General features: G+C 40.3%; 1 protein-coding gene across 3 annotated transcripts in view; it reads right to left on the bottom strand.

Annotated features, from left to right (window-relative positions):
- Window positions 1-24645, bottom strand: part of rap1gap2a (RAP1 GTPase activating protein 2a) — a 79589-nt gene that overhangs the window by 39847 nt on the left and 15097 nt on the right. Inside the window, exon 1 of one of the 3 annotated variants that reach the window (XM_085130293.1) lies at window positions 8980-9944. The exons of 1 other annotated variant lie outside the window; for it this stretch is intronic. In XM_085130293.1, coding sequence (XP_084986419.1) covers window positions 8980-9107 — 128 coding nt within the window. In that variant the 5' untranslated portion in view covers window positions 9108-9944. Of the gene's footprint in view, window positions 1-8979; window positions 9945-24645 lie in introns of those variants that run through there. One more of the 3 variants, XM_085130294.1, reaches the window with a different exon arrangement.

The following is a 24645-nucleotide window of genomic DNA, read 5'->3' as shown; positions in this document are numbered from 1 at the left end:
ATTAGTTTACAATACAAAGGACCTTGAGGTGACTGTGGTTATTTGGGGCTATATAAATGAAATGGAATTAAATTGAAAAATGGAATTGAGCTAAACACCTGGAGCTAGAAACCTGGAGCAAATGAATATTTTAAAGCCTAACTAAATTTGCAGAACATATACTTTAAACCTGTGTAACAAGAGTCTTTTGTGTATGTGCACAGAATAAAATGAAGTAATGTTAGGTTGAAAAAGACAGAAAATATAAGGTCAGATTGTTAGCCCTAATTTCCTTGTTCTTCAGTGCACTAAAAGAGCAAATGTTTCCATTGATTCTAAGGGGCTTTTACTTTTGCTTCAAGTCTATTTTCATAGAACAATAAATTCATCAAGTTGCAGAAAAAAAGACGGTTAATACTGAGAGTTAGCTTAGCTACCCTCACCATCTGTTACACGTGTTAGGACCCTACTGGACCACATTTTGGCTTTAGAACTGTGCTACGTTTTCATGACATAGATTCAACAAGCTGCTGGAAACATTCCTCACAGAGTGGGATCCATACTGATATGACAGCATCAGGCAGTTATTGCAGATTTTATGGCTGCAAATACATTATATAAATCTCAGGTTCCTACACAACCAATGGTGCTCCACTGGATTAAGATCTGGCGACTGTGTAGGCAATCACAACATTCAGGCACCTGAATGTTATAAATGCCAAATTCTGACCTTACTATTCAAATCTTGCAGCATAAACTGGCAATTATCAGAGCAGGTAATATTTTTCATATTTGCTTTCGTCCAACTTTGTTGAGCTCTTACAGTAACTGTAACCTCAATTTCCTGCTGCTGTAGCTCATCTGCTTCGAGGTTCAGCATGTTATCAAGCAGAGATTCAGAAAAGATGCTCTTCTGCATACCTTAGTTGTAATGAGTGGTTATCTCAATTGCTGTTTCCCCCCTATGAGTATGGAGCACGCCATTCTCCTCTGAACACGTCTATATACTTAAATAGACTGAGTTGCTGCCCTGTGATTGGCTGATCAGGTATGGGTTTATCTAGAAAAGTAGTCAGGGAGTGTAAGGGCTAATAGTAGTTGCCAAGTAGAAATTTCAGTGAGCAAAATTGGTAACTGTCTAAATGGGCTACCTGCTTTTGTGTATCCTTCTCTGAAAATGTTTTTGTTTTTTTAAGGGGAGTAATCCTACTTTATTATTGTATACTTTATAAGTGTTGCACAAAAAGAGGAAGCTTGCCAGGTGGAGCAACAGGAAATACAGGAGTTTTGGAAACATTTAATGTGACCTTTAGGCATAAAAAAGCGCCATCTGGTTTTTGAGATGTCTTGTGTTTTGTGTAGGGGTATCTCTAATTTTCTTCTTCTGGCTTACTGGTTTGCAAACTGGGTTTTCACTGGGAAACCAGGAATTTTCATGATGTTTGTAATCTGTTACCAACTGATAGCATGATTTATTTTGCTCTATCACAAATACTTCAACCACCACATGACCCTGCAGGACACAGCTAGACTTCATGAGACAATACAGGATGCTTGTTAAACAGCAACATAGCCATTTTAAAGTGTATCAAGCTCTTCAAAGAGACACAGCTCTTCAGTTAGCTTTTGCTGTCCATATCAAGGACCCTCAAACAGAAGGATCCCGGCCACTCAGCAGTGTTTGATGAGATTTTCTCTTAAGGGACAACAAGTGTTGAGATACTTCAAATCAAATTAAACCTTCTGAGTCCAAAGGGAAATACAAGGGTTTAATATACCGAAACAAGTTGTACATCTGGGATAATCACAGAAAACTGCAAGACCATAACAAATTATTAAAAACAGTGGCGATGGCAACAGAAGCAACGGCAATAAAACCATTTTAAAACACAAATCTGGCACATGTGAAACCTCCTAGACTTAGAGGTCAGGAGGTAAATGTATATGAAAATGTTTAAAATGTTCGTGCTCATCCTGAAAATGACACCCCTACCCCCTCCCAGCTTCTCTCGAGAATGAATCTGAAGGAAAGGCTTTCATGGTTAATTTATGGACCTACTTGTTCTAAGTGTCCTTGACTGGCCCTACCTACTGCCTTTTATTATGCTAAAAAACAGTCTGGTCTTGGCTGTCCGTGTAAAGAAGTACACGTCAAACCGTTGAAGGATAAAAGAATGAAGGGTTGCTGTTTGAGAAACCTTGGTGATCTTAAAATAATTCCTTCCAACACCAAGGCCTAAGTATAGTGACTGTTTCAGCTGCTTCGCAGAAGACAACTGAGTGGAGTCAGTACTCGTGTCCTTACTTTCTGCAAGATTGGACAGAATGTAGAACTTGTTGCGCCACGACACAAAATCCTCCTCCACAGGCCGGCAATCTTATTCCACCCGGTCCTTGTGGGCTGACTAATAACCGACTCATCAGCACATTTTGTTGTGTGTCTGTCCTCATCATTCCTGTGACAGTTGTTATTATAAATAATATATGTAAGGTGAGAAAAACCTTGTGAGGATCTGTAAAGAGACTGGATTTTTGAGAGAGAGTGTTTCCAGCCAGTCTGATATGCTGGCTGAATCAACAGTTTAAACTAGAAGGAACAAGAATGTCTGAGATGCAGATGAAGGTTTATGGGGAATGATAAGACTAGAGTAATGACTGACTAGGCTTTTATTGTTGAATTTCTCTCAGTTGTTTAAGACCCCGTGCAGATTAGATGGTTATCCATACCTGTTGTTTAAGGAGCTTACCAGCCTGACATTTTGACATGAGAATGATCCAACTGGGGCTGAATTGTCATTTTTAATAATTGTGTTGGAATCAATGTGCATGTATTACCCTTTTCGTAGACAAAGGAGTAGCCTGACATTTTGAGAAATATGCGTATTTGCTTTCTTGTTTAGAATCAGATGAAAATATTAATAGTACAATATAACTTTGTGCAGAAGACTAAACAGGAAACTGCAGCTTTTTGGCAAAACTTTCCAAGGGAGGTGGAAACAAACAGGAAACCACGAGCTTGGCATCAAAATCTACCAAAAACAACATTAATTCTCACTTATTAAAAACTGTATATTACTAATGTACATAAAATCAAAGGCAACCCTCAAACTTCTCTGGATTTTAAGGCTAAAATACACAGCAAATTCAAAGGTGTTAAATGTTTTGGTATTAGCAGACTTCATGCAAAAGTAGAGTTAATTTTACTCACAGTAGAGTCAGATTATTTTAATGTAACTCTGAAAATAATATTAGTTAAAATCAAGTGTTAGAAATTAGTGTTTCTATATCAACCCTGGAGGTGTTACAATGGAAATGTTAACTCTTGACCCCCTAAAGGGGCTATGACACTGATAGTGTAAATTCACAGGCTCCGCCCCCAGCATCACAGGTTCCAACCAAAGCTGAAGCAAAGCCATTTCAGAGCATGTTGCTCTCCAGAGTTGTTTGCCACGCTTGGTAAGTCATTTTTTTCTGAGATTGTTTTAGTCATTATTATTAGTTTTTTGCTTCTGTGGCTCCTTTGAGTTGAGACAAAATTGTGTGAAAGGCATTAGCCACGTTGCTCGGAGATAGCATCTGTTTTAGCTCGCTGGAATTTATTGTTTGCGGGCAAATAATATAGCCTTAAAAAAAAGCTTGCATATGAATATTCAGTCCAATTTTTTGCTAACTCAAATACACCTAAAACAATTTTTAGTCTGTGAACTGTTGGCATAAAATTATGGCGCTACATGAAGCCTGAAAACTATCTGTAGCAAACAGCAGTAGCAGATGTGCTGACTGGGTTCTAGGCTAACATTTAGATCCCTTCAGAGTTTTGAGCATATGATTTAGGTAAAAATTAAAAAGACAGGTTTTAAATTTATTTCGGAATTAACTGTTGTCTGTGTTCTTCAGTTGTTTAAGAGAGCACCATTTTAACAAACGTGTTCCAGGTAGAATATTGGGTTTAAATATGGGCAATGGATTCGTATCTAGGATTGTATTTTGGGAAAATACTTTACACAAGTTAGGCTCAAAATTATTCTTTTTTTACAGTGTTGCAATTGTTTACTATTTGTGCAATTAATTACTGCATGACTCATTTAATATTTGAATTTCCACCTGCTTGCGGAGGTGGAATATGGGGGAGTGCAGGAGTATGTTAAAGTTAAACAAAGTGATGAATGGAGGACGTGCATATTGTATTGAAGAAACGAGCATGCTGTTATTTGCTTTGACCAGCTTACCTACGTCAGACCCTTTGATAAACAATATTCTAATAAAAGCGAGTGCATGTACATTGTTCCATATTGTTACATGTTTTAGAAAATGTTTTGAAATTGTGGTGCACAGTTCAAAAATAAATGTTTTTCAGAAAAACATTGCCTCTTTTTAATAAATGTTTGTTTCCCAAGGAATTTCTAAAAGTTCAGAACAGTAAAAATTAAACAGTGTTAATTTGCTGGATTTGCTGTGTATGATAACAACTGAGGTTCATATTTATTTGTCACTTATGACAGCGCAGTCTATCTTGTACCCTCAGTCTAACTGTTAGTGTAGTACAGTATGTCAAAATCAATGATACCTGTACACTATATAAACAACACATTACACATTACTCCTATATAGGGATGCACCGATACCGGTATCGGGTATCGGCCTCGATACCACATTTTCTAAAGTACTCGTACTCGTTAAAAGTCCCCCGATACCGCGGACCGATACCACGGTCTGAGACCTGTCTATGTTTGAGCGGCATGTAAGGGGTTAATCACAGGCGCCTAGTGCCCGCCCCCGGGCCCCGAGTGCCCACCCCCAGGCCCCGGCTGCAGCTCAGAGCTGAGAGAAGGGCAGGCGAGACATATCAGCCGTGTGGAACTATTTCAAAGTGAACGAAGACGCGAAAACAAAGGCGGACTGCAAATTGTGCTCAGCGAAATTGTCCAGAGGAAGCTCTAAAGGTAGCGCATTTAACACAAGCAATTTAATCAAGCACCTAAAATCCCAACACAACAACGAGTACAAAGAGTTTACCCACGCTTATTTACCCACGCTTATTAGCACAGAGGAGCATAGCTGATGCTATAGCAGTGGGACAGAAAATAGTTGGGCATTTTAAACATTACGCCTTAGCCTACTCCCGCCTCGAGGACATTAGGGACAGCTCAACCAGCCAATAAAGAGACAGCAGCAGGACGTACAGATGCGCTGGAACAGCACGTATTACATGCTCCAGTCCCTCATTGAGCAAAAGCGAGGGCTGGGGGTGTCCGAGCATGAACTCCCTGACTATCTCACCACTCACCAATGGGCTCTTATGGAGACGACTGTTGCCATCCTCGCCCCCTTTGAGGAACTAACTAAAAAAGTGAGCAGCTACGAGGCACTAGCCTCTGATGTCATCCCAGCTGTGACTGTGCTTGTGAGACTTCTAAACAGAGAAACAGACGAACAAATTTAAAAAAAAAATTTTTTAATAATTATTTATTCTGTAATATGTTGCATACAACATGCTTTTCATTTTAAATAAATGTTCTTAATTCCAAACTAGTCCCTTGTTTGTTTGTTTTTTAGTTAAATTATAGGACTAAAGCTGTTACCTGCAAATTTAAATCATGTTTTTATTAAGTATTCGGTATCGGTATCGGCGAGTACTGAAATGCAAGTACTCGTACTCATACTCGTTTCCAAAAAAGTGGTATCGGTGCATCCCTACTCCTATAGGAACTGCTTGACCATGCAAATCCATACATGAAGCTCCTGGTGCAGTTTTTCTGCTGATGTTAATGCCAGAGAAAGTTTGGAGCTCTGCAGTTAGTCAATCAGCAGAGCGTTGCAGACTTTTCGGCACTCGGTGAACACGCAGTGTAACTTTACATGTTCTGGCATTTCATGACAGAGTTGCTGTTGTTCCCAGACGTCGACTTTGTAATAATACTAACAGTATTATTAGATATGTATGTAAACATATTTAAGTATATTTCTGAAAACCATTTTTAACCACTTCCAGTTGATTGTGGAATATCTAGTGTAGGAGGAAAGACATTTCATGAAAATACTCATTTGTAAAAGCAGGCCACATAGCTAAGAGTGTGATTTTACATACCTGTGGCAGTGGGACTACAAACGCTTGAATTGAAAGATTAAGAGGTGTGGCCCAATACATTTGACCATACATGAAGATTTTTCCCACAGTAATAATGATTTTACACGTAACAACTTTTAACAGACTTGCTTTAATTTACTTACAGATGAAAATAAAACAGATTTGCCAGATAAAGTGCTAATAAAGAAGCACAAATGACAGGAAGATGCTAAGGTTACTGTGATGAGTCAGGCTAACCTTGTAAACTGAAATACGCAAGAGAATTTGTAACATCCTTGAAATATTTGAATAGCAGATGCAAAATAAAGTTTCCCTTTGCACCTTTAGAAAACCCCAAGAGAAAAATATCTGCAGGAAAGACATACTTGTAGTTATAGACAGTAGTAATTATTGATTATCAGTGAATAAGTTATACACAGTGAACCTGTGCATGCATTTTTAATCATCAGAAAAAGCATTTTGAGTAAATATATCGACATATAGACAGGCACAGTGTATATATTTTCAATTGTGTTAGAGGGGGCAACACAGTTTGAACAGGAAGCCGCATTCTGTGATTATGGATTAGGCCTAAATAAGCACTCTAGCATCACGCATGATGCTGTTGCTCATACTAACACACACACACAGACACATACGAACAGACTGGAGCACTGGGGAAATTTCACCAGAACTGCACATCAGTTTGTATTGTAAGTGTTTTCAATAGCTTGAATGATGCATATGAGGGTTCACATACAATGGGACGCACAGTGCGTACACAAACATGTACACACAAATACAAAGCAGGTGTGCAGCTAGAGATAAATGAGCTGTAAAGGACATTAATGTATCGCCAGTAAAATAAATATTCAGATACAAGCAGCAGAACTCATGCTGTTCAGCTTAATGGGGACCAAGTACAGAGAATGACTCTATGAGAGCAGAAATAAAGAAATGCTTTGGAGACAGGCATAGAGCACAAGCTCTTTTCATATGTGTTGTATTAATGAAAATTAGAAAACTGGATCAAATATATATATGTACTTTTAATTCTTTGCTGAAGAGTGAAGCAGTGTAAATGTAAAAAATCCCCAATAAGTTACTCTTTTCCAGCAGCCTAAGCAATCTCACCTATTATTATGTAGTTAGAAAGGTTCAGCTCTAATAACAGTAATCAGTCACCTTTTTTATATCTTCACTTTTCCTTGTATTAATAGTTAGAACATCCTTGCTTTAAGGCCACTGCAATTACAATGGCTCAAGTACAGCTGAGAAAAATAGTAGTATGAGAAGTCTGAATGGATGCAATCATGCACGTAATAACCAACACTTGGAATAAGACACCTTAAAAATTGTTGGCAATTGTGCCTAGATCATTATGTGACACAGTCACTGTAATGGAAGTACTAGCAATGGGACTGTGTTGTGGCTTGCGGCTATTTCCACTGTCCAGATATGGTTTTACTGTTTTCATTTGGCTAAACACAGAATCAAAATCATAAATCATTTTGGAAGCACATGAGAAATGTGCAAAAACAAATGAAAAAAAAGTGTATTTATGTGCTTGCCTGTGTATATCTGTGTAACAGTGTAGGCAATCATTACTCCAGGCATGGCTGGACTGATTAATGAAAGATCCCTTGGGGCAAAAACATAACTGTTGGAGTCATTGTGTACCACTTATCATATCATTATTAGATAATAGTGTAGATAAAATTACAATTTCTGTGTCCAGGAGGTCTGAGGCCAGATTTGCATTTTTGCTAATCCAGTCTTGCTGCTCAGAGTTAATTTTATACTTAATGTTAAACTAAATTACAGTGAGTGAGAGAGAGAGGGAGAGAGAGGTCACATAAACTTTTGAAGCATTTGCAGAGTTACAGTCTATTTTAATACAGCCTATTTTGGGCCAGACCATTACAACAAAATAGCAAAGTGCATCTTGTGCTGCATATCTGATCTTTACACACACACAGACTCTCACAAACACACACACACCTTGCACCAAGACAATATTGAACAGGCAAACTCCAATCTCCAACCATCGCCTCAGATTCCAGTTAAACTGCGGGAGCACGGCTGCTGATGTTAGCTCCCCTCTGCCGGGGTGGGGGCAGTCTCGACCCAGACAACCTCAAACACTTTTTGTTAGCAGGTGGAACATTCTCAGGAGTCTTATTGACTGCACTCAACCGAGGTAGTGTTAGCAGTAAGATGATCAGTCTTCAACACAGCATGTGGGGAAACCCCCTCCACACACATGGGGATGCTTTTGGATGGGCGGTTTTTTAAGGAAGCAGGGTTTCAAAAGCCTTTCTTAAAGGAAAGCATGAAATTGTGGTGCAGCTTACCTACTGAACTCCTCAGCCTGTCAGCCTAAAAATGTGTGCCTATGCTGCCCCCATGCTAAAGCAATGAGACAGATATATAACAGACATCAACAAGTGCCCACTAATGCTTGTGTGTGTACAGCTGTAACTCTTAAGGTCTGGATATAGAGAGTCTTTCTATATCCAGACCTCAACCTCCTTTTGTCCACGTTCCTCTCCCTTTGCAGGGAAGCTTTTATTCTCAGAGCCCCTCTTGAAAAGCACTCCGAGCACACCTCCATTCACCTAAACTCCTCACAACCTTTCTCTCTCCTTCCCGTCATTCAAACTGACCCAGATACAAGCGTGAGCACAGTCAACAAGACGCTAAAAACACACTCACACACAAGGACACACTTGACAAAATGGACCTATAATAAAACTGCACTCAACCATACAAAGCTGAAAGTGCCCTGTGGCTCTGGAATAACAAAGACATTACAGACTTAATAAAGTTTTCCCACACAAACCCAGCTTGACACTGCACTGCGGACTGCCCGCCTGTCCACAGAATTACCTACCCAGCACGCCGCCCTTGCTTAATGTACAAACTTCACCCACCCTTCGCTTTCCTCTCTCTCCCGCTCCTTCTCCTTGACTTTGCGAGACTTGTGAAGGAGTCCGATGAGGATCACGGCGGCCCGGATGCCAGCTTTTTTGTTGTGGAGCCGTCCTCCGGTCTGAGACATGCCGGACGTTTCTGCTGGTGCCAGCAGGGGTTCGGGTGATAGCTGGTCCAAGGTCAGGCTGCCTTCAGGCTTCCTGGGGTGCAGGACCTGCTTGGTGGTGGCTTTGCGGGGATCCAGTTTGATCAATGGATGCGACAGCCTCTTCTGTATGATGTCCGGCTTGCGGACAGAAGGTGAGTCTCCAAAATGAGAACCTGTTTGAATTCTGGCCTCTGTCTCTGCAGTGAGACCTTCTGCTGGGAGTCTGGACCAGTAATCCCAAAGTTAAATCTGGCAGCCTGTCAAATCTGATGAAACCTCAGCTGTTCTTCTTCAGCAAATGTTTTTTTGTAATCCCAAAGGTCCAGAGTGGCACTGCCGGACTCCAGCTCAAGGTGAACTCCTATCTGCATTCCCTGCTCCTGCAGTGAATCTGTACATCACAGCTCCATAGCACACTGTGGTCGCTGGTGATAGGATGAAGACTTGCAGGCTCACGGACACGCTCACTGTAGCACCGCATCTCCCCGTCTGCCTACCTCTACCTTCCCACCTCTCCCTTCTTTCTCTAACGTGCTCTTCTTCTTCTCCTTCTCTGTCTGCTGCTCCTCTGCTCCCTCCTTCCTGTCATCCAAGCCCCACCTTCCACAATCTGATAGGCTGGGAAACACAAGGTACCGCCTCCTCTCCTCCTTTTCCTCCTCCTCCCCCTCCACTGTATTCCTCTCTCTATCGCTCCCTGTCCTTGTTTCTACCTTGTTAATAATTTTATATCAATCTTCCTGACCTTGTCCTATTTTGTGCTTGATTTTATGATTTCCTTTCTAGACACAGGCATGTACTCCCACAGCCACCCACCCACCCCTGAGTACACACTCAGTCACTAACTCTTTGTCTCAGTGTGAAATCTCAATTCAAACAGCCTTATCATCCTATTGCCTGCTGTGCTGTTGCCAAGGGCATCCAAATTGAAATGTAGTCTCAAGAAAATGAAGGGAGATTCATTGAGACCTCATGAAAGAAAAAAAGAGTAATTTTAAGAAATTCTACATGCTTTTTTCCCCTTGCACTCATGTGGAAATACATAACACATATTTTTCACACTGCATTTCTTGTTCTTTGCCTCCAGTTAAGCTTTTCTGCTATCTATTTTCTCCAATACACCTTTTGGAGAACTAATGAACTGCATGCTCGCCTGCCATCCTTCCAGTGAACACTTACTCCGCTGTTCTCCCCGGCTTTAGCCAGAGCCAGTTCCCTCTCAGTTGTCTCACTTCAGTAAACACCACCAAATCAGTCATCTTCCCAGAATATATCGATCCAAAATGTTCCCTTTCCATTTTTGGCCACCTGTTCTTCTTCCTCTATGAACTAACAAGCTGACTGACAGCGAGTGAGTGAATGTTTGAGTACCTGCATCACTTTCAGTAGCTTAATAATTCCTTTTCAAAAGGACGTTTTTACCTGTTTTACTTCCTTGAACTTTGCCGGTTAATCGCTTGCCCTTTAGTTCCATCATTCATGACTGTGTTTAGACACAAATCTAAAAGCAGAGATGTGGAAGCAGGAGTATTTTAAGTTGAAGTGAAACAACAAATATAAGGAAACAATGAGGTAATTACGTTTTCTGTTTTCATTCCTCAAAACAAATACAGATAGCAGACATCTATGGGCTTAATGGCACAGTCACGTGTTCACACAGCAGCGTAGATAAAACTTTGTAGACAGACAAGGACGTAGGCACACAAGCCACAGCCTGATGCAGCAGAAAAAACAATTCATACTGCACATCTGCTGCAGCATGTCTGGGTCCGAGTGGCGATAATATTAAAAAGATGAATGTTGTTGTGTAGCTGAAATAGACTGTCCCAGGCTCCTCTTACACAGAGGCAATTAGAGAAATGCAAGAAACAAAGAAGAAAAAAACAAAGAGGATTGAGCAGATAAGATGCTTCAGTAATTGTTTGACATGAGCCAGGGAATAGCAGCAATAAACACGGCAGTTAAACTGAAGCCCTCCCCTCAGCCACTTTTCTCTTCATACATTGCTTTTCCTGTGTGTGTGTGTGTGTGTGTGTGTGTGTTTGTGAGAGGGAGATCAGTGCCATAGCAACCAGACAGCTGCCAGAGGACCTGCCCGAAGGACCCCTGAGGCCGCAGCCCCCCCACCCCTTCACACCCATCCGAGGAAAGACCGGGTAGATTTGATTTGATTTGGGTTAAGGTCATTTCAGAAATTTGCTGCCAAAACCGTAGTTCAGCGCTTTTGATTGACACAATCGGCAATCATGACTCCAATGCACAAAGACACCTGAGGATTTTCCCAGCTCCCATGTGGTGCCGCACAAACAAGCCCACAACTCAACCGGACTGTCAAACTTCCCCGAGAGACACACTGTTAAAAACACATGCGGTACATGCGCACATACATGTCGGCGCTCGGCCTTTTCCCTATTGTGCGTCATCAAGAACAGGAAATGAGACACCTGTTTCTATTCACTTACAAACACACAGCACTCTGTGACGGTGGTGGCGTCAATCAGGTCTTCCTTTTGTCGAGCACACACACCCTCATCCACAGGTGCGACATTGTTCCCGAGCCATACGCTGAGGTATAACTGCCGTTCTCTGAGCGTGAGGATGGATAGTTTGTGTTTTAACTCTGTGTTTCCAGCAGCAACTCATTATGACGTTAATTGTTTTTGATTTTCCTTTTACTATTCCAAATGGTATGTGTTTCTTGCAAGGCAATAACCACGATCATCATAGTTTGGAAAATAATTTTGTTGATTATCTTTTTTTGTTTGTTTGTTTTGTTTTGTTTAAAGAGGCAACCAGCCGTTGCTGAAAGCCAATAACTACTGTACAACTTCCTGAATGGCCATTTGAGACTTGCATTAAAAGCAAGTGCCTCCCCACTAGCTCCAATGATAGAATGCTCCTTTTTACAGCAGAGATAAAGATGATTACACACTTTTTAAAAATGTATATATAAATATATATACATACGTGACTTAAAACTTGCACTCTATCTGAATGCCACCAGGTGGCGATAGCTATGGCGGCAAAAAGAGTTGCCGTTCAAAAGAAGTCTCTTGATCTCTCAGTGGTTCCCTAACTTTTTTTGCTAGGCTCCCCTTTGTTTCGCCCCCCACCACCGAAACAGCCCCCCAGTTTATTTCACACCTCAATCATTTAGTAAACAATTAAGAAAATACAAGTAAATTGCAATAAATTACAGGTAGTAATAAAATACACTACTAACTCTTTTATGCTACATGCACACCTACATGGGTATTTTTGAAAACGCAGCTGTTTCTATGCGTTTGGGCCTTTTGTCCACATGTAAACGACGTTTCGAATCACCGGAAACTCCTTTTTTGCGTTTACGTGTGGACAAAGAATACAGAGTTCGTCAAAGGTTTGTGCCTTTTTTCATGTCACGCTGTGCGCCACGTTATTGTTTACATGAGATGAATTGCAAAATGGCAGATGGAGACAAAATACTGCTACTGTTAATTTGACGATCTTAAGGTTTTACACGCTTACATACACACACGCAGCTACTGTCCCTCCATTTAGAAAGGCAGAGGCGTCACGGTGTGATTATTTTACGTGTAGTTGTTTTTTTCCTGTAATAATATTCAACATTGCTATCAATACATTTAAAAAAAAATGCTTCTCTGTGCAAAATGGGTTCAAAAACATAAACAACTGTGGGATACTGTTTGTCTGTGATTTGAACCAAGTGAACAAATTGTGGCAGGATCAGCCTGATATTATTTGTATCCCACTGTGGGCGACCATGGAACAAGGTGGGATACTGTCTGTCAGTGATTTGGAGAGCCCAGCGCGTGCTCCTGATGCAGGGAAAACCAATTATGCAGGGAGACCTACCTTGGCACTTGTGCAGGTGAAGTCAAAGGGAAGATATGCTTCACCATATTTTCTAGTATTTGGCTTGGAAGGAAGTTGGTTTGGAAACATATTTGGCGATGCTTCATCTCCTGCTTTGCGTTTGTGTGGCAGCCCTGTCAAAAACCTGTCCATTATGCTAGCAGCGTTCTTTTTTTTTCTTTTCATACCGCGCCCCCCCTGCAATGGCTCTGCACCCTCCTATGGGGCAGACCCCACACTTTGGGAACCTCTGCCTTATGACTTCATGGACTCAGTCACTGACTGTGAGTCACACTGAATAAAAAAAAAAAATTAAGTCTGTTTTGTAAATCGTTGTCATGCCATGTTCAAAAACAGAGGATTGTCTGTGGCACAAAACCGGCTAACATGTTGTCATTCATAAGTCATTAGCCAATGAGTATGCGGTTTCACAGTCAGACCCGCCCCTCTGTTCCACATTCAGTTCTTTGCAAGCAAGATGGGAGAAATGCTCTTCTTGTCACAGTAGCCTATCTTTTATACTTACATTATCTGTATACACTGACAGTATATACAGTTTACATATCTTTCATGGGCAGTTCATTCAGTTAACCGTTTCTGTATCAAACCTAATGTGTTTTGCTCCTTCTCCCCACAATAAATGAAATTCTTATTCCCTTTTAGGGGGACAAGAAAATTGTCATAAAATCAACAAATTTTAATTTTGGATGTAAAACAGAAGCCTTGTTGGGGCTCTGCAATGAAACAACATGATGGTTTTGAAACATCACAAGAAAATCAATGTAAACATCTACATGTAAAGTTACAAACCCTTGCTCTGGGTGTTTGCTTACTACACACCCAGAAACTTGCACACATGCTTGCGTGCGTCTCTTAATGGTGCCAGGCAGCCTTTCCTGTCACTTCACAGCTCCTCAAGTGTCCCACAGACAAACAGATGCCAGTCCAGCAACGTCAACGTCTCACTTTGCTGCTCATTCTATTGCAGGACACACACACATACAAACACACACTCAACTCTAAAATGCCTTTTGTAGTAAACAAAACTATACCGTCGCAGCTCGTCTAACAGGCTGCACCCACAAGGCCAAACGCACACGCGCACACACTTAAAACAAAATGCTTGACCCAAGTATAAGGCTACTGCAGAAAATGACCTTCACAGCTGCTGAGTAACTAGTTTATCCACCCACACCAACACACACACTCATACACACACACACACAGACACACACAGATGTTGTTTTCTCCCTCTACTTTCCTTTTCAGTTAAATCCCCTGCTCCAACACGCTCTGTTCCACACCATATTGGTATATCACTTTTTGCTGTCCATATCATGCATGTCATGCATGAAATAGTATCTTGGCAGATTCAGCTCCACCATGTAGTGACTCCTGCCTGTCTGGGCCAGGCAGAGGTGTCTGCTGTTTATGAAGAAACGCCGGAGCTGAAATGGAAATGGCAAACGTGCCATAAATAAGAGCTTAACTCTGGGATGTCTGTCACGTTGTCATATAAGTGAAATGAGGAGCCCTTAGAATAAATCCAGAGAAACACTCACTATCTTTAAGGTCATCCACAACCTCATGTAGAGAAAATATGGAGAATTTATTTGATTGGATTTTAAAAAAAGATGCCAGCTCTGATTATGCTGTGTATTTCAGAGATAAGCGGATATATCCAGGTTCTACAACGACTGTCAGACCCTTTCACAAAGCAAAGCAGGGTGTTGAGCATTTATATATAGTAGTTAAGGCTTTTTAAGCTGCTTTGATTGCTATTGAATGTGTCTTTGTATTGCCAAGCATCGCCATAATTCCCACAAAAGCCGAGAGCTGAGGTATGTTTTCGCTTCTGTCCGTTTCCCAATCAAACTTTTGTGAAACTTGGCAGAAAGGCAAAGCGCGGAGCCAAAATAAAGGGTTGGCCTTGCTGAAAGGAACTCTTCTTTTAATTAATTACAGCGAATCCGAGCATTTTACTGATGCTCGGATTCGCTGTAATGAAATTAAACAAAGATTTTTTTCAGTCTGAGCCACTGCCTGCTTGGGTTTCTTCCATGTGCCCTGGTTTCTTTCCACAGCCCAAAGACAGGTTAATTGGTGACTCTCTATATATACACATACTAATGACCTGTCCAAAATGTGTTCCCTGCTTTCTGACCTGTGTCAGCTGGGACTGGCTCCAGCTCCCTATTAGGGTAAGTGGGCACAGCTAATGGATGCATCTGCTCTGCATGTATTGTCTGGTTTCATTTATCAACTGCTTAATCTAATTTTTCTGTCCTACAATTTCCTCTTTTTTTTAATTGTTAAATTTTATTTTAGTGCCCCCAAATTTTCACTGAGTCTGTTTTCACGCAGGAGGTGCTGGTGGTCTGAAGCCTGCTCCCCCCCATTTTTGTCACTGTTTAGGGGACTTCTCGCCTTAGCAACAGCACCGCTCTTCCTGTAGCTCTCGTCTCTCCAGTATCTGTCACCACACTATCACTCTCTCTCTCACTTTCCCTCTTGTTGGTGTTATTTTCCATTAACCCTTTTTTTCCTTCCTTTTTTTCCTTCCACACAAATCTTTCCCCTCCCCCTTCCCTCACTCCCATTTCTTTTACTACACTATCCTGCACAATTAACTTTAATCGATTATAATATCACAATTACTAACTCTAATAAAGAAATATTTGGAGAATTCAAGAATTTAAATCTTTTTAAACCTTTAAACTGATAACACTACTCACTCACGCACGCACGCACACACACACACACACACACACACACACACACACACACACACACACACTTAAAAGGCACATTCCATTTTACAGTAAATAATTAAAATGTGGTCATCGCAGCAGGATAAATGATCACGGGTGATGTTCACTTTAGATAATCAGTAATCTGTAACCGATTTCCTGCATCATCTCAGAATCTAAGCCTCTCATTCATGGCTTTTAGTCACTGCCATTTAGTCTCACTTCATATCACACCTTCCTTTTATCTCCTCTCTGTGTGTGCGCTCCCTCATGATAATGCTTTCCACAATTCAGTATTTGGACCAAAGACTTTTTTTTTATATCAAAGAACTAGAGTGCACTATTATTAAGGTGACATATGCTGATGGAAACAGAACTGTACACACACAAGTTACGGACATGACACAACATTTGAATACAAATAGATGAACACAAATCTTAAAGCGGGACTATCGTGCTTTTTTCTTATTAGACGACAGGACAGCATCAGCAAAATATTTTGTTTGTTCATTCCCCCCTGGAGAAATCGTACTGAGGGCAGCATAAGGGTAAACTGTTGCCTCACAGCAAGAAGAAGTGAAGATCTGAAAGCACTGGGCAGCTGGGGCCCTCTCTGTGTGCAGTTTTCATATTTTTCCTTTGCTTGAATGGGTTCCATCCAGCATGCATTTTAGCTTAATTGATGACTTTAAACTGGCTTTAGGTGTGCATTTGAGTGTGATTGGTTGTTTCTCTGTGTTAGCCCTGCAATAGACTGGCAACGGGTTCAGGGTGTAGCCCATCTCTGACTCGGTGACAGCTAGGGTATGCTCCAGAGAGGTCTAACGCACTACAACTTAAGAAAATACCAGCAACAGAAAAACTGCAAAAGCACACAAAACACAAGCAAAATGAAAAAGAAAAATCACAACAACCCCCAATTAAAATATTCTCAGGATTCTACAATGTTGTGAGAGAGAAAAAGATGCTAGGTAATGTGTGTTTTAATCACATGACTCATATAATTCTTTGCTATTAGTCATTTACTACTTAGCTTGTCACGTCCACATCTGTTTCGTCACGTTATTCTGTCCTCTAAAACACTTCCATTGTGTTTTGTGAATTTAATTGTTGTGTGCTCTTGGAAGCTTTTTCTAATTGCAGTGTATTTGAATGGCCATTGTACTCCAGCTGCCCGTGCACCTTATTGAATAATAAATTATTAAAAAGGATGGAGGACAAAATCATTCCACTTAGCTCCGCTGCGTGAAACATGGCTGAATCCCTGATGTCATTTCCCTGGTGACAACTGTTAACATTGTATCAAGATTATTACAAGAGAGGAATTAAATTAATTTATATTTGTTCTTTTAAATTACAAAAACTAATATTGTTAGTACACAGGGACGTCTTCTCCACAGACCAGCATTACAGATCCTGTTTTTTTAAGTTGTTTATGATGTAAAACATCTACTTCTGTTTCACGTGCAACTTAATGCATTGGACTGTTACAAGTTCCCTTTCTGGCCACAATGTCAGCCCTTCAGCAAACTCAGGAATGCCATCACTCAATGTAAAAGCAGGTACGTCAGTAGGATAAAGTATTTGACCCAGACATATGAGGTCACAAGTTTGAAGCACCACTGATGTGTGTGAGTTTTTGTTTTCATCTTTTTGTTACTTTTAGCAAAAAACTAAAAAAAATATGACTTTAATGAATAATGAGAAAGTAGAAAACAATACATTATCTTGTGAGAAAGTGTAATGAGGGCATTTGAGATGTAACAGTTTTCAACTATGGCTAGACATGGAGAAAAGACCACCAGCTGGTGGTTATTTAACATCGAAATGCTTATTGGGACTCAATATTCTTTTCCTTCTTGTCTTCCAAACACCACCTGCTTTCGCTCTGGCGAAGAGAAGCTAAAATAGTTTTAAAGGGACTGCAACAACACCTAGTATACAGTAACTAGGGATGGGTATTGATAAGATTTTCATGATTCCGATTCCATTTTCGATTCTGTTTAACAATTCGATTCTTTATCGATTCTCTTATCGATTTTTAAAAAAAAAAAAGGAGAACACTAAGGTCGATTAGCTTAGAACTTTGTTTTATATCTTCTCTTTGAACAAGATAGAAATTTAGGAGTAACATGGCCTTACAAACCCAACAGTGAGATCTTAAGAGATCCACAGCCGACGGCTCTTCAATGGGGTGTCACAGGGTCCCCAGGAAAAAATATTGTAAATGTAAAATAATAAAATAAATATTCTTCTGTAGCAATAACAAAGTATAACATAAATTATTCTGTAGCAATTACACAAGAATATCCAGTAATGTCCCTGCCTACAATTAAACACATTCACTTACTGAAAATTGAGGCATCTGCTGTGGCAAATGGGTGCAAACCTTTGACCACAAACTTAGTCACTGCTCGGTGACATTCGTCTATCCTGGTCTGAAAGAAGACGCTACCGGTAGACTGCAGCGACAACTGCCAGCATCTGAGCCAGCCAGACTCTGTCTGTCTCTCTCATCATGGTCACCTAAATGCACAGTAATGGCAGGTTTTGTAATAAGGCAGATCGCGCTAACATAATATGCACTGTTAGTTGATTATTTACCTGCCGCATTAACGGGAGAGGACGTGCAAACGTTACCGCTGCTGCTGGGTGGAGATTCACGAGTCCGGAGCGGAATTAAAAACACGACATTCATTTAAGGTCATCGCGTGTTTTGTGAGCAAATGCTTTTGCATATTCGTAGTGTTTCCTCCCTTAAATGAAATATCTATATAATCAAACTTTTGAGCGTTTGAGCCGCTTAGGCGCCATGTTTCTTGCCAGGTAAATGACCCTCCGCAACGTGGTGACGTCATTCGGGGCGACTGGAATCGATAAGGGAATCGTTTGCAAAAATGGCAAACAATTCCAAGGAATTGAAACAGTGGGAACCGGTTCTAAACAAGAACCGGTTTTTGATACCCATCCCTAACAATAAATAAAGATTATTTTTAGCTGACCTCAATAGGTCCACTTGATTTGTGAAGGTGTTTCCAATAAACGTTCTCACAAAACAGTCAACGGATTTATAGAATTAGATTCCTCATTCTGTTCTGCTCACATATCATTTCTCACTGACACCGGGGTGCTTGCCGTCAGGTCATTGTCATCCTCTTGTATTTACTAAACAGCTAAAATTGGAAGCTCTAATGTGGACTCTCAGTGTGAACTCACTGGAATGAAATTCTTAGTATTGCGATATCCTGACATTCAAACTGTCAACAAATCTCTTTAAATGACAAAATCTAACAATGACTAAATCTTAGTAACAAAAGTGCCCATTCAGTCAAGCCTATTTTTATCCTATTCTTCGGCTCTATTGTTGTCATAATCCGTTACACATGAATGAAGCACACCACAGCCATGTTCCATTATTATGATAAACACACACACTGTGCTGCTGCTGCTGCTGCTGTAAAGATTTACTAAAGCTTAAATATGCATTAGTACTGCACTAAAAATAGTCCTTAATGAAAACACTTTTTATTCTATTTGATTAAAGTTTACTGAAAAGTACACCATACAGCTCTTTAAGGAAATAGTCTTAAAATATGGAAATTCACATTATTGACAAGTTTTATGGATTGAAGATTGAAAGTTTTTACATGTCCACAAGACACCTAACTATATGAAATCTCGATTTGATATTATTGTTGCTGTGTATTGCAGCAACTTAACTGTGATGTATCACCATTTACAACTGCAAATTATGTCCTCAAAGTTCAAATTTGTCAATCCAATAAGATAAAGTTATTTCACATGTTATTTTTAACTGGTGTTAAAAATAACTGCTCATGACCTGTGCAGTCGCTTTGCAATCGAGTGGTCATGAATGTGCAACACCCTCACCCTTGCTTGGCTAACAATCAGGGCCGTGCAGAGAGGTTTAAAGGGGCGGGTGCTCAAAGTTAAAAAGGGGCACATTGAACCAGGCTGAATAACAACAATACACATTCATCAAGAATCTAATATGGGCAACAAGGCAAAGCAAACGTAGCCGATGTTTTACCTGATGGGTACAATGTTGCTGTTGAGGGGTTGCTGCTGATAGTGCTGGAGGGCAGGGCTGTGTTGATCTGAGACTGTAGACATTAAAAAGTCCATAGGAGAGATGGTAGCTGATTAAACAAGTGTCATGAGATAATAACAAAATGCAAAGATTGGTGACAGCGCTTGGAACCATAAGGCAACAAAAAACTGTGAGAAATAATTTAGGCTGAATCACTCTTTGCTTCTCTTCTTCCTTCCATCCCATCATCTCATATATCACTCTCCACTTGCTGTCTATCTGAGAACAAGGCACAACTTGCTATTGCAATAAACTATAATTTAAAAATCCACACCTAACAACTCTTGCACTTAATCTATAATAAAATGATGAGAGAAAAATGTTATAACTGGTACAACTGGTACATGTGCTCTTTGTAATCCAGCTGCTGAGGGATCCACTGCCTTTAGTAGCCTCACACAGCTCCTACTGTTTTCTCCTCATGTCCTTACCAGACATGTCTGGACAATGTTATATCATGAGTAATATTTTTTTTAAAAATCCATCTAAATAAAACACACACATGCACGCACACACAGTGACATTTTAGACCTTCTTCAGAATACTGTATATACTATGGGCATCACTGTGCTGATCCAGAATCCTTACATTATTATTTATTACTAGGGCTACAATAATAAACCAATGAGGAGGGGGAAGTAATAAATATGAAATAATGTATTTACGATGATTCCATTTGTTTCACTATCCACTCTGTGCAGGGGCAAAGCTTATTACATTTTTAAACTGTAGAGATACAATAATTGTACTGCTGTAATATCCAAATTTTGTCTTATGTAAAATATAAATCTAATATAATCTGCTTCTTAATGTATGTTCTTTAAAATACAGCGTGTGTTTTTTAATATATTATATAATAATGCATAATTATGTGGACATGCATATTAGATCGTTTTTTAGTGAAATATAATCCCTCCAGAAAGGCAGGAAAAGCCCAGAAAATTACTTTAAAACTAAATATGTTCTAAATACTTTAAAACTAAATATATTCCCTAAAACGGTGGACAGAGCTACAGACCCATGACAGCCTTACACAGGTAGCCAGCAGCTATGACCAGCACTACTTGTGCAGTTAATAAAAGGACAGGTAATGTTTGTCGCGCTGTTGCACACACAGCACGCTCGTTTGTTTCAGTTCGTCAGTTGCAACAAGACAGCTTACCAACGTGTACGTAATAAGCTAATACTCCTGTGTGCTATACACTACAGTGTACGCTGTACACCTACTTACTGGTTTTGTCGCATCAGTTTGTGTCTCTGAGTTAACTTGTGTTTCTTCTACAGCTCCCGACCGCAAATGCGCGTGCTCTTTGTGAGCTCGTTCCCGGCTCATAACCAGCGCGTTTTGCCGTCAAGGGCGATCATTGGTTAAATGTGATCATGTGACTGATGCAAGCCAGATCCTTTTATGTAGCAAAACTGTGATTAATAGTTAAATATTATTGTTGAGGGGCACAGACAGGACTCCGCACGCACACAGACATTAAAAAAAATAATTAATAATATTTTTTTAAAAAGTTGCCTCAACAAAAGGGCACTTTGGGCACCCATCAGGAAAGGGGCGGGTGCTCAAGCCCCTCTAGCCCCCCCCCTCTGCATGTGCCTGCTAACAATATCTCAGGATGGTGCATGAGACGAGCCTTCTTGTTTACAATATTCCCCAATTATTTTAATGTATCTAATAAAATAGCAATATTTGGTGTCCTCCCATATGGAAAAGATATATAAATCTTATAAAGTTTGTATCTGTCTTGTGTGAAACTTGTATGAAAAGCATACAAGAGTGAAAACAGATATAAGATCCCTTGAAAATTTATATAAATGAAACTTGTATGTTTTGGATACTTATTAAAACAATATATGAAAGTGGCCACTTTCATGAGTAAATCATATAAGCCTTATATGATTCACTATAGGCCAAATCTGATGCAAGTGTTTTTTGCGTTTTTTTCTATTTCTTTTCCATATGGGCTTGTAAGGATAAAATATTGCCACACAAAATATTGAGATACTTAAGTCTGGGGAGCCTTCAAGCCACAGAACTGGGGAAAAAAAACGAGACAGCAAGCTGACAGAGACGTTGTGTTTCTCTCAGCACGCTTGCCTTGCTCTGTCCAGTTAATTTGCTCCTTTTGTCTTCGGCTTCTGTTAATAAAATCTAAGTGTCTCTGGGTGGCTTTCGTATTTGTCTGGCAGCTGTAGCCTCTCATGCAAACTACCCATTTCCTCTGCAGGCAACATAAAATGAATCATCAACTGCTGATAAAGGATTTTCCCAGACCAGTTTGACAGCTGTTTCTAAACGTGAAAGCTTCATGAATTACTGTTGTGTCATATCAGCTACACAGCAGCGAAATAAACCACAGAACGTGTTGGATTATTACTTTAAGATAAGTTTACTACAGCCTGCTGTCTGTACTTCGCAGACAACGGAGCAGAGATGAGTTATTACTTCACACAGGGGAGGGAAAATGCTGTTATCAAACACATAAATTAACAGTGTCACGCACAGACACAGACAGACGCAACCAAACGTGCACCCGCATGCATGGCGTTAAGCAATGCAGAAAGCTCGAGTGGTTAATACGACTTAAACTGGCAAATGGAAAGGCAAAGGAAAACAAGTGTCTTTTATAATGGGACACAAAACAGAAAAATGTATGAAAGAGGCAATAAACTCCAACTCGGTGCTGGTGTTTATGACACTACAAGAAGAAATGAGAATTTTAACTAGACTATTATAAGTGAACTGAGCACTTATATCATGTTTTCAAACTTTGTAATATGTATATATAACAGAAAACTATATATGCAGGTTAATGAAATAGCCTGTATAAGATGGGCGTGGTCCTCTGTGCCGCCACTGCCGATCACGAACACACTTTTTCCCTTTTTATTAGGGCCCAAATAACACAGGGGTTTCAGACCGTCTTCGTTTATGTTCTGTCCAACCCTGATCAGATCAGTTGGTTGTTGTGTTCGTGGAGTTTTCATACGCCAGCAGTGACGTATCGCCCGTCACTTTGATTTATTCTTTGTTTCTCTCAGTAATGAAGAGTTATTTGTCCTAACATCTGGATAGCTCTTTAGCAGACCTTTGGTGCCCAGGTGCATACACGCACTCTGCATTTCAAGTGCTATTTGAAGTGCACTTAATGCATGCATTAAAAGCTGTTTGGATGAAATAGTAGAACACAAGCCGACTGACGGGAACACGCATGGCAGCATGATGACTGCTTCGCTCCACAAGCACATCATCATGTCACACAACCACACTGTACAGTCGCTACTGTGATTACCCTGCCCCTAGCTGACTCAGGCATGTGCATCTCTTACATGCTGTTATCACTGTACATGCCATTATCGGCTTAACACTCACCAAGAGTTCCAGCAGGCACAATCTGTTTATGTTACTAAATCTATAACTGCTAATGTCAACTGATGATTTTTTTATTTTTGCAGGGTTTTTTTGTTTGTTTTTTTTCATTCCCAATTTAAGTTCAGATATTTAGAATGAATTATAGGTGCTTGGAAGCTTCACCAGAAGAATTTAAAAATTAACTTACCAAAAAAGTGTTAAAATGCTGCAAGTTATATTCAGAGATGAAGTGATTTGATTATCGCTTTGTGAAGATCTCAAGGAAAAGCTTTGACTCCCACACCTTTTAAGCAGTCTCCTTGCCTTTGAATCTCTTCAAAGACAAGAACTTCTGTTGTTCACAAAGGTGTTTTACATCCCACACAGATGTCTACCCAGCAGTGGAAGGTGATAGACCGGGACCAAAATATGATGTTCATAAAAAGCCAGGGCCAAGTTTTATCCTTGTAGGTCTATTTCACCTTCTCTGCCCACAATTAACAGTATTTATGCCTTCTTCTCTTCCAGTCTAATCTTCCTTTGCTCTGTTGTCTCGTTTCTTCACGTCTCAGTGGGCTATATTAATACTCTGGCACAATTTCAGGGCGCACAGTATGAACCTGCTGACAGCTTCAACTGAATGAACCACAGTCTGCTCCCTAAAATACCATTACTAAGGGTTATCATTCTGTTTTGTCTTTTTTTTTTTTTCCCTTTGACCTCCACGCTTAGAAATTATGTGCCCAAGTGACGCATAAACCTCTTCATAGAGCCTGCCTCATTTTTGTGAGGCAGGCTCTATGCCTCTATGCCACCTCTCATGCACAACAATGCATGAGAGATGGTGGAGAGCCTTGTGTGTGCTTTTTTGTGTGTGTGTGCACGTGTATTTGCAACTAGCCCACAGAGCTGGGAGCCTTGCTGAGTTGACCAAATAAGACACCATGTGTTTGTCACGGGGCAACAGATGGAGAAGGAGGAGAAAAGAGGGAGAGAGAAGGTGGAGATAGAAAGTCTACTGTATGATGGTCAGCGCATGCAAACACACACACACACACACACACACACACACACACACACACACACAAACCTCTAAAAACGACAGAGAGAATATGAGATCATTGCTGTTAGCTGTTTTTACACTGTACAAGTTGTTGCTTTATATGTCTGTGCCAGACCGAGGCCAGTCAAACACCCATAACCGCAAAATGATGCAAATATCTAATTATATTGCTTTAAAAAACGTAAAAACTTGGAGCATTACATTTTATGCTTCAATCAAGTGCTTTGCATGCTAACTGTGGAAGAACTGCATTTTATCCCAACTGGAGTTGGTGTGGCCAACTAACACCATGCATGCGGGTGCACGTTTGGTTGTGTCTGTCTGTGTCTGTGCGTGACACTGTTAATTTATGTGTTTGATAACAGCATTTTCCCTCCCTG

Source organism: Neolamprologus multifasciatus, chromosome 14, assembly GCF_963576455.1.
Source record: "Neolamprologus multifasciatus chromosome 14, fNeoMul1.2, whole genome shotgun sequence".
Taxonomy (NCBI): domain Eukaryota; kingdom Metazoa; phylum Chordata; class Actinopteri; order Cichliformes; family Cichlidae; genus Neolamprologus; species Neolamprologus multifasciatus.
Note: the sequence above shows the minus strand (reverse complement) of the source record. Positions and strands in the feature narration are given on the sequence as shown.